The sequence below is a fragment of the Nanorana parkeri genome, unplaced genomic scaffold (assembly GCF_000935625.1).
Source record: "Nanorana parkeri isolate BGI_ZX_2015 unplaced genomic scaffold, ASM93562v1 scaffold764, whole genome shotgun sequence".
In the NCBI taxonomy this organism is placed as follows: domain Eukaryota; kingdom Metazoa; phylum Chordata; class Amphibia; order Anura; family Dicroglossidae; genus Nanorana; species Nanorana parkeri.
This window is the reverse complement of record NW_017307032.1, coordinates 191,101-207,170: the sequence shown is the minus strand read 5'-3', so window position 1 is coordinate 207,170 and position 16,070 is coordinate 191,101. Positions and strand designations below refer to the sequence as shown.

Below are 16,070 nucleotides of genomic sequence, written 5' to 3'. Positions count from 1 at the left end.
TTTTTTTTTTTTTTAAAACTTTTAAACTTCTCGCCGGTTCCGCCCCCCTGCGACGCGGACGCTCGCAAGGGACGGAACCCGGAAGACAGCAGCGGCCGGAGGACACAGTGGGGATCGCGGACAAGGTCATATCTACGCTGTATTCCCGAGTGTGGCTCGGGGTTACAGCTTTGTTAACCCCGAGCCACACTCGGGAATACCAATGGATACACGCTGAAATCCGCCCCAAAGAAGCTCCCGTACTATTTTGGGCGTAGGGTGTTTTTCAGCGCATCAAAACGCGCTGAAATACGCCCAGGTGGGAACCATGCCCATAGGGATTCATAGGATTTCACCTCTTGAGCGTTTTTCAGCGCTTCGATCAGCGCTGAAAAACGCCCAGGTGTGAACCCAGCCTCAGTGGTTTTGGGCACAGTACAGTGTTCATCGTTATACTGGATCTTCTACATGGAGATCTAGGGAGGCTATTGATCTACATGGAGGCTATATTTAGTATCTCTCTGAAGCCCTGTAAATGTAGCAGCTTATTCAAGCAACATAAAATGCACTAAACTGTAGTAACCAATCAGAAATGATCTTTCCCTGGCTGAACTGCTGTAATTTGTACTCTGGTGCCTGCACATTATTATTGCCTTTTGTGTCTTGTCAAGTATGCAGACTGCAGTGCACCTGTTCTGTCATTGCTGTCATTCGGAGACTTGGTCGCCTGCATTTGCTGAGTAGTTCCAGAGAGCTAATGAAATCGAATAACCTAAGCAGGGGAATATGCAATGAAATACTGAGACGCATAGAAGATACAGACAGCGTTTTATCTTACTGGATGAATCTTCCATAGTTTTATAGTGACAATGTATTACACAATGTTTCACAAAATAGACAGAACCATCTATATCATTCTCTGACTTGGAGGAAAATCTAATGCCCCCACAACACTCATTACACAGGGGTCATGAACTCCAGACAAATGCCAAAATACAAAGCTAAAATATATATATAGGACCGTATCTGCCTTGATGAGTCAGATGAGTTTGGTTTTATAAATATTCTTTTGGAGGCTTGGTCAGTAAAAAAATGCTAGGGCGCCCAGGTTCATATATCGTCGCTTCTAAGCAGATGTCATGGGTGACCGATTTCTCCTGGCCTGTGCAAGAAGAATAGATGGCTGCGGGGACGGAAAGTGTCATTTTCCGCTATGGATTTGTGACAGGTACATTTTAATGACCTATCGCTCTTTATCACAGTACACTGGTAACACTCGATATAGTTGTTCTAATGGAATGTATTGACTGATTTGAAACACAACCACAAGTCACAGTGGAGCAGTCTTCAGACATATGGAACTCATGTGGTCTTCATTACATTGCTTGTGTCAAGCACAGAACATTTGCCAGTAATGTCATATATTGCATGAAAACAAATACAGCATTTCAGGGCTGTATGCTGAGTGATTTGACCTCAACTCGCTAACTTGTTGCATATGGTGGGGGTATGGATAAAATTGCCTCGGCTGCTGTATTCCTTTTTATAGTTTTGTTTTCTAACAATCATACATTCCAGTGTAACACTTTGTTTTGGACAGTATGGTGGTTAAATTAGCGCTGTGGACTTGCAGCCCACATGTCCTGGGATCTGTTCCTTATGTTCTGCCTACGTTTTGTATGGTTTCCTTCCAGGTGCTCCAGTTTCCTCCTTGAAGGGTCATGTTTTGAGCTCTTATTCCTCCATATCCTTGTGGGCAATAAGAGTTCATATTTTCCCTCTGTTGGAAGTGGCAGTGTAGCTTTTTGCTCCAACCACAGTGCAATATGCAGGAGGGGAGGGTTTTGGCAGTCTGGCTCAGGCCAATTTCGAGTATCGAGTAAGATTTATTTATTTTTTTGGTACTCACTGATACCAAGTACTTATATCAGTGCCATGTGCCCCGATTTATGATTTATCAGGAAGCCGGGTGGCGGATCATGACCAGTCGCCCGGCTTCCTGATTGGTCAGGAAGCCAGCTTCACGAGTTGGTAGGCAGCCTGGCTTCCTAACCAATCAGAAAGTCAGGCAGCACGTCATGACCCACCTCCCGGCTTCCTGATTGGCTAGAAAGCTGGCTTCACTTGTTGCGTGGCTTCCTTACCAATCAGGAAACCAGGAGGAGAGGCATGATGTGCCGCCTGGCTTCCTGATTGGTCAGGAAGCCAGGCTGCCTACTAACAAGTGAAGCTGGCTTTCTAGCCAATCAGGAAGCCTGGTAGCACGTCATGACACGGCTCCTGATTGGCTAGGAAGCAGGCTTTGCTTGGCAGCGTGGCTTCCTGACTAATCAGGAAACCGGGAGGCAAGGCATGGCATGCCGCCCGGCTTCCTGATTGGCTAGGAAGCCAGCTTCACTTGTTTGGTCAGGAAGCCAGGAGGCAGGTCATTATGTGGCGCCTGGCTTCCTGATTGGTTAGGCTGCCTAGCAACAAGTGAAGCTGGCTTCCTAGTCAATCAGGAAGCCGGCTCCCTCGCTACTGCCGGTCAGAGGGAGGTCTCCCTCTAACTAGAAGTTTCGGTATCATAGGTAAGTATCGGAGCATTGGGACAAGTACTAGTTAAGAGCTAGAGATGCACTGATACTGGTATCTGTTCCGATATTGAGCATTTTCACGAGTTTCTGGTACTTGTGAAAATGCTCCAATACTAGGTGCTAATACCGACGCTTTACATTTTTAAACAGAACCTGGCACTGTAAACAGGTGCTTCCGTTCACAAGAAGGTAGCTGAAGTCCCCAGCAGCCTTCCTGTGAACCGTGATGCTGGTTTACAGCAAGAGCCAAAAACCCCCTTCTGTATAGCCCGCACCCTGCCGAGACTGACCGGGACCCTTTGTTAGATCCTGCACAGCCCACCATAGACCCTGCGCAGCGTCCTGAGACCCTGCACAGCCCACCAAAGACACCGAACAGACACCTGAGATACTCCGCTGGAGACAACAGGCCAGCAATACAGAGCAGCTCAGAGTATGTAGTTTCATATTATTCTGCATTGATGTATAATGTATTGCTGGGATTTGTAGTCATCTATAGCTGGTTGCCATTCGGCATTGTTGTTTAATGCATTGCTGGGATTTGTAGTCCTCCTACATCTTGGAGTCAGTGGCAGAACTACCAGGGGCACAGCGTTTGCAGCTGGGACTGGGCCCTGGCACTTCACCACTTTCCTAAAATCATTAGTCTGTATTGTTTTAGAAAAAATGTTACATGATACAAAAAAAAAATATCGGTAATTGGTATTGGCAAATACTTGAGGAAAAGTATCGGCACGCGTACTCGGTCTGGAAAAATTGTATTGGCGCATCCCTATTAAGAACTATTGTTGAGGCGTCTCTGTTCTAGGTGTACATTAGAACTTCAATGAATGACATTAGACACGCCATTTATGTGTCTGTGGTATAGTGTGTGATTATGAGAAAGTCTGTTGGCACAGTTGGCTTTTAAAAATCTAGCCTTGATAGGCTTGAAAGACCAAATAAGTCTTTTTTTTTAGTTTTGGGTAGGGAAAGAGTAAAGCTAGCCATACAATGATGTACTTTTAAGTTTCCTGCTGAATTAGCCAAAAGGTGATCTATGGGTAGCCCTGTCACCACCACCCACCTCAACAAAATAGTTTTTTTCAGTCGAAAGGAGCCGAGTAGAAAACTGTTGGCCAAATAGTGACTGGGCATCATTCCACACACTATTTAGCTTTTTCTAAAAAAAATAAAGAAGGTTTAGAAACCTGTGAGGTGTTTTTGTTTTTGTTGTCTGTACCAATATTTCCTGTCCAGGTGATGGGTTTCAGAAAAGGCAGTGAGGGAACATTTCTACACATAGCTGTTCTAAAACCTCTACAAGCTTTTAGTGTCGCCTATAGACAGTACCATAGTTTTTTGCCGTTTCACGGGCACACACACGATTTTCAAGCTTGGTATCTAGGTATTTAGCACAACCTCCTCCTCTTTTATATTGGGTATTACATTGTGTTTTTGAGCAGCACAATTTAACTTGAGTGTATTTTTACTGAAATTTTGGGTTTAACAAACAGTTGCACTAATATTATGCAATAAAGTTTGCAACTGTCACCATTTTATTCTGCAGGGTCTCTGCTTTCAGCAAATATATTATTCTGGGGGGTTTAAATCTCAGGCCTAAAATTTTGCATTTTAATGTGTGCAAAAAACACAAACCGCTCTGCTAGTGAAAAGGTTAAAGAAGACCCTAGTGGAATATGTAACCTAACTGACAAACATATAGAGCGTTTAGTATATTAATATATCCCATACTGGGAATTGCTTAATGTGTCTTTCCATGTGGACCGTTGACAATATCGTGAATACTTGATGAAGGAATCTGGTATTGCAATACACTGTTTTTTTGTTTTTGTTTTTTTTGTTTTTGTTTTTTTTATTCTTTAGTAATTGGCCATTCAATAAAGTAAACATGTGTTTGGCAGCGCAAAGCAACAGGCTCACTTTGGTGGTGGCCCCACCATCTGCATGTGCTTACCGTTTCTTCACTCCTCCAGCATTTTGTTTTAGCTCGGGGAGCGGAGAGTAAGCCCTCTATAACCTACAAGTAGCAACTTGGGTTACATAGGGCTTAAGACTCTCTGCCCCCGTTGAAAGTGCTTGGTTCCAGAGTGCAAAATTGACAAGTACCAGCATGGTCATGTGTAAGGAAAGGAAGTGAGTCGCCTGCTCCCCCATACCCCAGCAGCATTTCTCTTGCTCCTGGCAGCTAAACAAAGCAGCAGGAGAGTGAAGGAATGCTAAGAATATGCTGATGATGGGGCTGCTATTAAAGTGAACCTGTCTCTTTGCCCTGAAGGTTCACTTTAAAGCACTAGTTCTCAGTTTGTTTGTTTTTTGCTTTTCTGGCATGATATTCTAATCTGTTTTTGTGTTTTTGTTTTTTGCAGCTGAAATACCTGATGACTATCCAGATCAGGTTGATGACGTGTTGGAGTTCATTCAAGACACCATAAAAAGACTTCGGAGGTCATCCAACAAGCAATCTCTCTCCCGGCGAGACAGAGGGAGACACATTGTTGCAGCAGAGACTCAAAGTTCCAGTAAAAGAGCAGGCAAAGATAAAAAGCGTAAAAACAAAGGCTGCGTCCTACGGGAAATCCACTTGAACGTGACAGACTTGGGTTTGGGCTACGAAGCCAGGGAGGAACTAAAATTTCGATACTGCAGTGGCTCCTGCAGTAACCCAGAGACAACGTATGACCAAATTCTCAAAAATTTGACTATCAAGAAAAAGTTGGTTAATGATAAGGTGAAGCAAGCATGTTGCAGGCCAATTGCATTCGATGATGATGTCTCCTTCCTGGATGACAATCTAGTTTACCACACTTTGAAACAACATTCCGCCAAGAAATGTGGATGCGTTTGATTTTCATTTTGCTGAGGGCCGCTAAGGCAGTGTGTGTCACATTCCTGATGTAACACAAAGGAAGGGATCAAGGATCAAGATTCCCTTTGCGGTATCCTGAGTTTAAGAATGGAGAAGAGGACCAAGGAGAGCTGGGCATGGCGCCATCCTGGCGACCCCGCTAAGGGATTTGTCCTGCAAGTGTAAGAATTCAAAGTGGCTCTGGGAGAAAAATGGCAATCGTGGCGCCCAGACATGCGCTCTTGTAGGAGGATTGTGTTTTCACCATTATATATATGACTCACCAGCAGTGTTGACTGGAAAGGTCAATAACCAGCTTTTAAACACAGGCATTTATACATCGTGCATGTCAGATTTTGTTCCTGTATATTTTTTTTTGTACAACAAAACAAGTGTATTACATACTTCATTAGCTCTGTATTTTGGGGTTGAATTAAAATATTTGCTAACATAGTACATGTTAATTCAGTTCACGTTACGTCCATTGACATCTTTATTATACCAGAACTTTAAGTAATACAGTCTTCAGAAAACTGTAAACCATAAAAACTTCCAATTTATAGCCATGTGAGTTAATTTGTAGTTTTAGCCTCAGACTGGCAGGCAAGGGGACACATGGATCTCAAGCTCTCTTTTACTTATTTCAAAAATTCAGGGTATTCTGTAACCCAGAGCAAGCATTGAAACCTATTGGATTTTGTTTTAGGCTAGAGTCATTTATCACTTTTGATTAAAGGGCAAATTCAAGTTAATTTACCAAGACAAATGGGGCACTGCATAAATTGCCACTTGCTCCTACATCCTGTAAAATACCACTTGAAACACTTGATGAAATAGACCTCCAATTCATTCAGTCTGCATATTGAACTTCCTGGGTGTGATAGAGCTCCCTATAGACATCTGAGACTGAATCTGTAATAAGAGACTATCAAATTCACACTCTGTAGGTCTTGGTAGCCTTCTTGGACAAGGGTTTTCATGCAGAGCATTAGAGGATCATAGACACCATCTTATATTGGTTGATCGGTAGGGGATTAGCCTTAGAAAGCATAATTGTAAGGGGTTTTTCTCCCATCAACTGCAGAATTCTCCTTGCAATCAAGTTATCTCTTAAAGTAGGTTATTCTTGATGAAAATGCCCTATGGTGCTGTTGACAGAAGTACTGTTTTGTCACTAGCGGCTTTAATCGCTTGGACATCACCGTGCTGTCAACGAAGACTCAACACCACAATTAAAAAAGGCATAATTAGTACACCATGCCACAGTTGTCAGGGGATGAGTTGGACTTGTTTTATGTGAAAAATAATTAGATTGAATATTATGTTCATGGCAAAGGTTTGTCAAAAAACTCCCCTCCGCTACATACATTGCACAGATTTTTATATTGTAGTAGATCCCTAACTTATTCTGTTCTGTAGCTATGGAGATAAACCATTCCAATGTTTGCTTAAAGAGAACTATGGGATAAGTGTTTTTCCACATAGTTCTCTTAAGGGTCACGGGAGGACATATACTGGCGTCCTCCTGTGACCCAAAGCTCAGTATATAATGAGAGTGCCGCAGCCGGGACAGATCACGACAATGCTGTCAAGATCCACCCAGCAGAGTGAGTGACAGCTGGCTCTGCCCATTTAGAGGCAGAGCCAGCTGTACCCGCCCCCCTCCCCCGTCCGTTTCTGCAGTCAGCGCTGGAAGATTGGAGTGGGGAGGGGGGAAACTAGCATTCAATTAAAAGTCACAACTCCTGATCTGTCTACTTGTTCTGGGTCAGCAACTCAAACTATTTAATTGGGGTTGATTTACTGAAGTAGAGTTGGGTAATAAGGTGAAGCTGCATTCACTTTACTTGTCCTTTTTTTATTTCCCTTTCCCTATTATTGGTAGTTCCACCACATTCACTTTGCTAAGAGAACATTCTACTTTAATCAACCCTATAGGATTGTCAGGTCAGTCAACTAGCATATCCAAGAGAGGCCCGTAAAGGCAGCCTACATACTAAAGTCACCTTGTTGCTGAGCAGATAATTTAATAAGAAACCTATACCTAATTAACTCACTTATGGCCTAGAAAGGCTGTTCATATTTATGGTCTGTTCTTTGAGGGCTGTTTTCAAACATCTATGTATCAACCACTCAACACAGATTATATAGATTTATATTTCGGGTTTACAGAAGATTTGTCTTTTTTGTTTTTCTTTGACAGTACATTAGTAATTGGTCGCTGAGGCCGAACGGACTACTTGATGCCATGCATCCTCACAGATACATGAATATATAAGAAATATTTATTGAGAATTAAGTTATTGATATTTATTACAGTCCAGTTATGAATGTTTCCTGTTTTTTCCCTATTTATTGCATTTTCTCTTCTTTGATGGTGCCAAAGCGAAGCATGCTCTCAAGGGTCACATGAGACAGATGCAAGCAAATCTTAGAATCACATTCTTTACCCTTTTTACAGGTGGCGCATAAAAGTGGTTGGTGGCAATCTATTCTTGTAAATGGCATAGTTGATTTTGTTAAAAAATGCTTTATAATAAATATTTTTACTACCCGATTGTAAGAGTTAGAGGCCAGGCAGAGGTTAAAATCCCACAAAATGTGTCAACGCACCAGCCAATCTGTCCGTCCAACTTGGGTAAAACTACGGTTTTCCCTGTTTACTATTTGGTTTGGTTTTCAACTGCTAGCCTAGGTCCCATTGAAGGAAACAGAGAAACATGTAGGGTGCCATTGCTGTTTGTTTTTGGGTTTTTAAAAAAAACCAAAACATTTTTTAGAATGCTAGCTGCTTGGTTGTCATGAATATCCTCTGTCTTCATTATTTGAGTCCCTAACCCAGAAAAGGCATGCATGGAGCTCTGACTGTACTCTTCTTTTCCTGATCTGCATGCATGTTCTGAATCGGTGAATCAAAATATAAAGGCAGAGAATCAGCAAAACAGCCAAGGCATTGAGAAGCTCAGCAATGGCAGCCTTTGTATTTTTCTGACTGGTTTTGTTTTAATAGCAAAATGCAATTGTTGAAACAGCTGTAGAGTTCAACGATAAAGAAGCTGCAAGGAAAACTGTTGGACTTTTTTTTTTTATATATATTTTTATGCATTTTGAGTGTACTGGGTAGAGTTTCATTAAAAGTATATGATCGGCAATTCAAAGATGTACCACCCGGCAGTCCCAATGCTTGGGACTATTTTAATCCTTTTAATTTTTAAAAGGAGTTTGGTGTTGTCTGTCTAAACCTGTTAACACTGGGCTTGAGGTTGTTCAGGGATTAACACTACAATTACAAAGTTTCGGCATTAGCAAATGTTACCGTGAAGCTTTTTTCTTTCATCCATTGTATGTATTGATAGTTCTCTCTGCTCCAGATGTGTTTGTGAAATGTGCTCATAGGTCCTATATTTTCTTGAAGAACAAACTTAATTGCAGTGAGAATAGATTAGCCAATCAAATTCTAGCTGTTCTTCCTCCTATTTAATGGTGGTTTTTCACTTGCATGATGCTACTGCCACTTTGAATTGCATCCTTTTTGGACTTGCGTCAAACATCTGTTCTGGTACTGAAAAGTATAAAAGGTTACCAAATGTTTTCCCTTAGAATTTCCTAGCTCTATAGATGTTTTGCAATAACTCAGCCGTTTTATTTTTCTGTTTATTAGACTCTGCATTTTTCCTGTTTTTAAGAAAGCCTTTGCTGATGTACCATTTGGCTGGTTGGTGTTCAACTGTTTCATCTCAGTTCCACCATCCGCAGTCATTAAATAATTCTTCACCCTGATCTGCTCTGCGGCCATCCGTAAGAGGTGACCGAACTAATGTTCCAAACAGTTCTCCAAAATTGTTTCAATTTGCTTTTCTGTTTTTAGGATTTTGAACCAAAAGCCCATAGAGAGTTTAAAGGTGATGAGTGGGGAATTGGTTTGGATAAGTGATATTTTATTACTGTCATATCTACGTAAAATACATAGATATGACCCATTTCCTTTTATTACCCACTTCACCTTACAGAAACGCATGTAAGTAATGGGGTTCTAAAATGTTTGACCTTGTGTTTGAACATGTGTGCACTGCCCTATTAACAATGGGTTTTAATAGAAGTGTTTTAGATTTACACAAGGGTTACATTCTTCCAACTGTAAACAAAGTTAATTTGACTTAAGCTGGACAGTGCAACAGTAAAAGTGAGATATTTGGGTAACTTTGATGGGCAGTCCTTGGATGACAACTGCCATTGTAGGTAACAGGAAGCACCAAAGTGACTGTTAGTAGTTTTGATGGATTACTGGCCAGGATGTCAATCGGTTTCATACCATATTTTAAAGGGAAGGTATAATGCTTTTCAGCCAATGTTTTTTGCAAGTTGAAAAATGAACGTTTTCTAGAATTTATTTATATAGAATCTTCACCAAAAAAATAATCTGATTTCAGGTTCCATTCATGAACATTTGAACACACCGCTAGGCTTTCTAGATGGAAAGCCTAGCACTGCCTGCATGCTTGTAGGCAGCTTGTTTGTAGCTGGCTTTGCCAGAAGGTCATGTGATCTTTCTCCAAGTCATTTAGCAGGTTGTGTGGTCTGACCTTTCCTGTTGCCTAGTTCAATTTTACAGCGGAGATGTAGAATAAGTTTGTGCAAGCTGTTGATTAGGAAGTTTATCACCAGCTTACTATTTCATATTTACCTGATTAAATAAAGTTTTGATTGTGTATATAAAAAACACTATACATTCCCTTTAAAGTTTTAGGAGAGATAAACAACAGTGAAGGGAATTTATCAAAACTGGAGCAGACAAAATCTGGAGCGGCTGTGCCTGGCAACCAATCAGCTGCTCTCATTTTTAAATCATAACTGAACAAACTGAAGAGAGAAGCTGATTGTTTGGCTGCTCCAGATTGTCTGCTCCAGTTTTGATAAATTCCCTCCAATATGTTTAAATATTCAATGAAGGTTGTTATTGAAACTGTTTTTTATTGAGTGGCCTTTTAAACATTGTCTGTTTCCGGCATGTCATAGATCTTCTCACCTTGAGCATCAGCAGAAGACAATACAAAGCTGCCCAGAGCTTGGTGTAGACGCAGAAAAAGTTACCTTTACCCAGTGATCTGTACACACCTCCAACCAGACATGGACAAGTTAATGTGGGATGCAGGAGCCAGTCTGTCCAATACAGGAGCCAGACAGATTGTGTTTGTTTTTTTAGGAGCCAGCTCCATTGACAACTAGACAACCTCAAAAGTTAGGCGCCAGCTGTAATTTTTCAGGCGCATTGGCAACCTGGCTCCTGTGATTTGTTCAGCCCTGCCTCCAGCTGACCTACATGAACTGCTCCACTGAACCCTCTACAGTACTCACATCAGTCACACACTGCTACCAACACAACTTGTTTCATAAAATGGAATCCCATCATTCCGGTTTTACCTCATCTGTTATATTAATTGTTTCTGACAGTGTCATTTAGAAATATCCAAAACATACAGTAAATTTAAATTATCTATCTTCTTTGAAATCACAAATTACAAAATTGTTGAATATAAATATTGGCGGAGAAATTGACATGACCGTCACACTAATGACAACCCATTAGTATTACTGTACACCATTTAAACAGTCTTTATTCCAATGGTTTGATCCTTTTTGTTAATGTCTGGCAGATGATTGTGCGTTTTCTGATTTTTGCTTTATTAATGGGAAAAAAAGGGTAAAGTTTGTGATGATCTTTCTTCCAAAAATGGTATAAAGCTGTAACCATTTGCTTATCTGAATGTTACAAATTTCACGTACCGTTGTTGTCCTGGTTCTTTTCTGTTATGCTACCAAAGTTCTCTACAAACTTTATTTTTGTACTATATTCATTTTTTAACTTTTTACGAAATAAAACTCATTTCTATCATTCGTTTGGTGTTTTTTTCTTTTCAGTCTAATACAAAGTACAGCATTATAAGTTAAGAGTAATACAACTGTCAAATGGATGTTGTAATCACATTTTGGAGAGGACTCTATAAAGGTGATGCTGCAAAACATTATTATTACATAGTATTTATATAGCGCCAACAGTTTGGAAGAATACAATTCAAGACAAGATGGTAAGGAGGGCCCTGCCCCTGAGGGCTTACAATCTAAAAGATGAGGGGGAAATGATACTGAGGAGGTAGCTGCATGGGGATGAATTCATTGAGAATATGATGGTTCAGTGGTTAGGTCGAGGTGGTTATAGGCTTCCCTGAAGACATGAGTCTTTAGTGAACGCCTAAAGGCAGTCAAGGTGGGAGATAGACAGACAGGTTGGGGTAAAGAGTTCCAGAGGATGGGAGAGAAAAGTCCTGGAGGCGAGTATGGGAGGAGTTGATGAGGGAGCTGGAAAGCAGGAGGTCAATGGAAGAGCGGAGTGGAAGGTTAGGGTGATATTTTGAGACAAGGTCTGAGATATATCCGGGGGCAGAGTTGTGGATGGCTTTATAAGTGACTATTAATATTTTGAATGTTATCCTCTGGGCGAGTGGAAGCCAGTGTAGGGATTGGCAGAGGGGGGAAAAAGGGAAAGGTCTAAATCCTTTTCAGTTTCTTTTGCTGCCTGTGCCTTGTCTGGGGAACTGAAAGGAATTATCTACAAAGGAAGTGGAATTGAGACAGTTTTCACCATAACATGTCCCAATTGGAAGATTTACCCTTCCCTGATAATAATCCACCATCAATGTAATTGACTGATCATAGGCAGGCATTGGTGGGATTTTCCTCGGTGTTTATTTTTTGTTGCCTGTATCCCCATTGGGGAGTTTCTCTTTGTCTTGGTGGCCACTGTAACAGGTGTGTAAATATTCAAATGTATCATCCATTAAGGGACACCAGGATGAAGACATTTTTACATGTGGGTTTTGTTGCTGCCTTCATAAGGTGGACAAGCAAAAGTCAGACCACTATAATGCCGTCCTAACCGTATGGATTATTTGCTATTGTGCTTGAGGTTGGATGCTTTTTTTTCCCCCTCTGCTCTGCTGACGAAAATTCCAGATGTATTGCTTTTGTTATAATTTCACATTTTCTAATGCTGGCTTCTGGATAGGATGGAAAATCTCCCCTCTCCATGTAGCATCCTTTTTCTATATTGACTCCCCTTGCACTTCTATTGAATGTGCACAATTCCTCTTTCTTGAAGCATTCGAAGACTTCGCTAATTACTAATAATGTCTTCCCTTGCACCTGACGGCGTTGGTAGTCTCATAGTGTAAGCTCTACCAAGCAGGTCTCAAACTCCTATTTTCAAATCCCTATACCTGAATGTCCCTCCTTATTCTGTGAGGGTTCCATTTCAATGTGACACAAGTTGTGTTGTAACGATTACACCTTCTGTGTCAGTTATTGGTTTCATTTGGAAGGTTTCCTTTTCATTACTTTATTCTGAGGTTCCTCTATTGCATGACTGTGTTCCTAGCATAACTTCCCTTCTTTGTTACACATTGAATGTCTCCTTCCCTCTCTCCTTTAAATTTCTATTGGGGACTGTTTTAATTTGGTTTACTTTTAAGACTTCCTCACTCGTGTTTACAAAACCGGGAGTAAATAGGAATATTTCAAATGTAACACAGATGGCAAAGAAAAACTTGACAAGGTTTTTAACAATTCTCTATGCTATTATGTGGAGAATCATATCTGGGACCAGAGGTAGTAAATATACAGCTATATCTGGTGCCAAACACAATATGCCGGACTATATTTATTGTAAAATCTACTACATACAGTTTCTTTGCCACATCAGTTCAGAGGAGGGTTTATATCTGGGAGAAAATGACTACCAAATGTAGAAGGCAGATCTAAATCTGGTGTCAAATTCAGAATGTATTGCTATACTTTGCAGGGTATATACACCAACCGTAACATTCTAACCACCGAGAGGTGACGCAAATAACAGATTTATCTAATTACAATGGCACCTGGATGTGGGTGAGATAGATTAGGCGGCATGTGAACAAATTTTTACCTGAAGTTGATGTGCTTGAAGAAAAAGAAAAAAAAAATGGGCAAACGTAAGGATTTGAGCAACTTTCACAAGGGCCAAATTGTGAGGGCTAGTCAACTGGGTCCGAGCAATTCCAAAACTGCAGCTCTTGTGGGATTTTCCCTGTCTACAGTGGTCAGGACCTACCAAAAGTGGTCCAAGGAAGGAAAAATTGGTGAACTGATGACAGGATCATGGGCATCAAAGGCCTATTGATGCATGTGGGGAGCGAAGGCTGGCCTATGTATTCCGATCCAATAGAAGAGCTCCTGTAGCTTAAATTGCTGAACAAGATAATGCTAGTTTAAATAGAAACAGTGCATCACAGTTTGCGGCATAGCCGTAGACCAGTCAGGGTGCCCATTCTGGTCCACCGCCAAAAGAGCCTACAATGGGTACATGAACATCAGAACTGGAGCAATGGAAAAAGAAAAACGTGGCCTGGTCTAATGAATCATGTTTTCTTTTACATCCAGTGGATGGCTGGGTGCATGTGTGTTGCTTACTTGGAGATGGCACCAGGATGCACTATGGCAAGAAGGCAAGCTGGCATAGGCAGTGTGATGCTTTGTGCAATGTTATGCTGGGAAACTTTGGGTCCTGCCATTCATGTGGATGTTATTTTGACACTTACCACCTACCTAAACATTGTTGCAGACCAAGTACACCCCTTCAGGAAAATGGTATTCCCTGATGGCAGTGGCCTCTTTTAGCAGGATAATGTGCACTGCCACACTACAAAAATGGTTCAATAATGGTTTGAGAAGCACAATGAGTTTGAGGCGAGGACTTAGTCTCCAAATTATACAGATCTCAATCCAATTGGGCATCTATGGAATGTTCTTGAAAAACAAGCCCAATCCATTGGAAACCCCACCTCACAACATTCAATACTTAAAGGATCTTCCACTGACAGCTTGGTGCCAGATACTACAGCACACCTTCAGAGGTCTAGTGGGGTCCATGCCTGGATGGGTCAGAGCTGTTTTGGTGGCAGAAGAGGAGGATGGTCATAATGCTATAGCTGATCGGGGTGTGTTAGTGTGTAAATAAATATATATCTATAGTTTTGAAGTTCTCTTCAGAGACTGGTATTTTGGATTAGAAAGGAAATGAATCAGCAGCACAAGCTGCCAAATTATTCAATAATGGAAATGAGCAGGTTGGGGATCATGACAATTTCATGGGATTTCTTTACACATTCCAGCCCTCTATACTGTTTCAGTTAGGAAGAGATAACTATTCTGGTTAGGAAGTGATTATTAGATGAATCCCAACATCTTGTTAGATGTCTCTTTTCTGGGGCTGGCACACTTTGGTTTCTGCAGCCCTGCTCTTGACTACTGGAAGCCCATAAACACAAACATCTCTTATAATCTCTATATTAGATTGAATGTGGTAAGGTCAGGCACCATCAGATCTTTCTCTAAACTTGGGACCCTGTTGGGTAGCTCTTCCCCATCCTTAGCAAATCTCTGACAGAGTGAGAGTTTTATGTGAATCCCAAGCTCTTGGTTTCACCAGCTTGAGAGCATTTTTCAACAATTCTACGGAGAATCCATTGCCCTGGGAAGGACACAGGGATACAGTATCATTACACTTTAATGGATTGTCCATATGAATATATGGAGAATTCCCAGACTGGTAGCTTTAATAGCTGCACTTTCAACCAAGCCCACAGACTATTACGTTCTTGCTGTGGGTCTTGGGTAGCAGACAGGATCCAGGGCAGGACTCTCCCAATAACACAATAAGCTGTGTAGCAAGGATGAGAAAAAAAATACCTGGAGCATGCACCTTTAAAAACAAACTAGCAAGAGAAGCATCCATTTGTTCTCAGAGATTCTGTTTAAAGCTAAACTCCAGGCACAAAAAGTGCCATTTAAATATATTCCATAGTAGCTGCAAAGAATATAGAATATAAATCCATTTTTAATGCAAAATTGTCCTTGCAAACCCAGAAATTATCTTTAAAATTTAAAGTGCGGAAATTGTTTTATGCCTAATTACTGCACGAAAAGGAAAGAAATAAAGAACACCAAAATTAAAGTAAGAATACACAGACCTCTTGTATTTAGACAATATTTATTTAACTGTCAGCTTTAGGGTACCAAGGTAAAATGTTTCAGACTTAATTTGAAACTGGCACATGTACTTTCCTGCCTGAAAATGAAGTGTTTGGGAATTGACAAAACATAATGGAACATGTAGGGCTTAAGTTACTAAAGGCAGATAGACTGTTCATTTGCAAGGGAATTTGCACCTTCACTTCGTGAATTAGAGGTCAAGCTCTGCTGACTTCCATCATCCAATCAGTTAAAAGAAAAATCCTTTTTTTTAATTTTTCCTTTTTTATAATTGGATATTGAATGTTCCATACATTTACAAAGCTAAGGGAACATTCCCCTGCAAACTGCAAATTCCTTTGCAAAGTAAACAGGCTATTTACCTTTAGTAAATAAACCACTTATCCTTACAGTGACTTTCTACATCTACCCATCAATACATCCATTGTACACATTTGACTTTTGGTTCACAAGATTCAAAAACTTAATCAAAGGGTGCACACAGATGTTCTTTTCCATTTCAACATGATGGTAGTTCTTCACCTTTACTAAACACCTGCCAGTCATAAACAAACTGTTTAAGTACTTTGGTGGTCGTTATGGGT

General features: G+C 40.8%; 1 protein-coding gene across 1 annotated transcript in view; it reads left to right on the top strand.

Moving 5' to 3' along the window:
- GDNF (glial cell derived neurotrophic factor) overlaps positions 1–5,403 on the top strand; it is a 31,051-nt gene extending 25,648 nt beyond the window's left edge. The window contains exon 2 of the mRNA XM_018564601.1: positions 4,925–5,403. Within this exon, the coding sequence (XP_018420103.1) occupies positions 4,925–5,403 (479 nt within the window). The remainder of the gene's footprint in view (positions 1–4,924) is intronic.
- Positions 5,404–16,070: the final 10,667 nt, after the last annotated feature.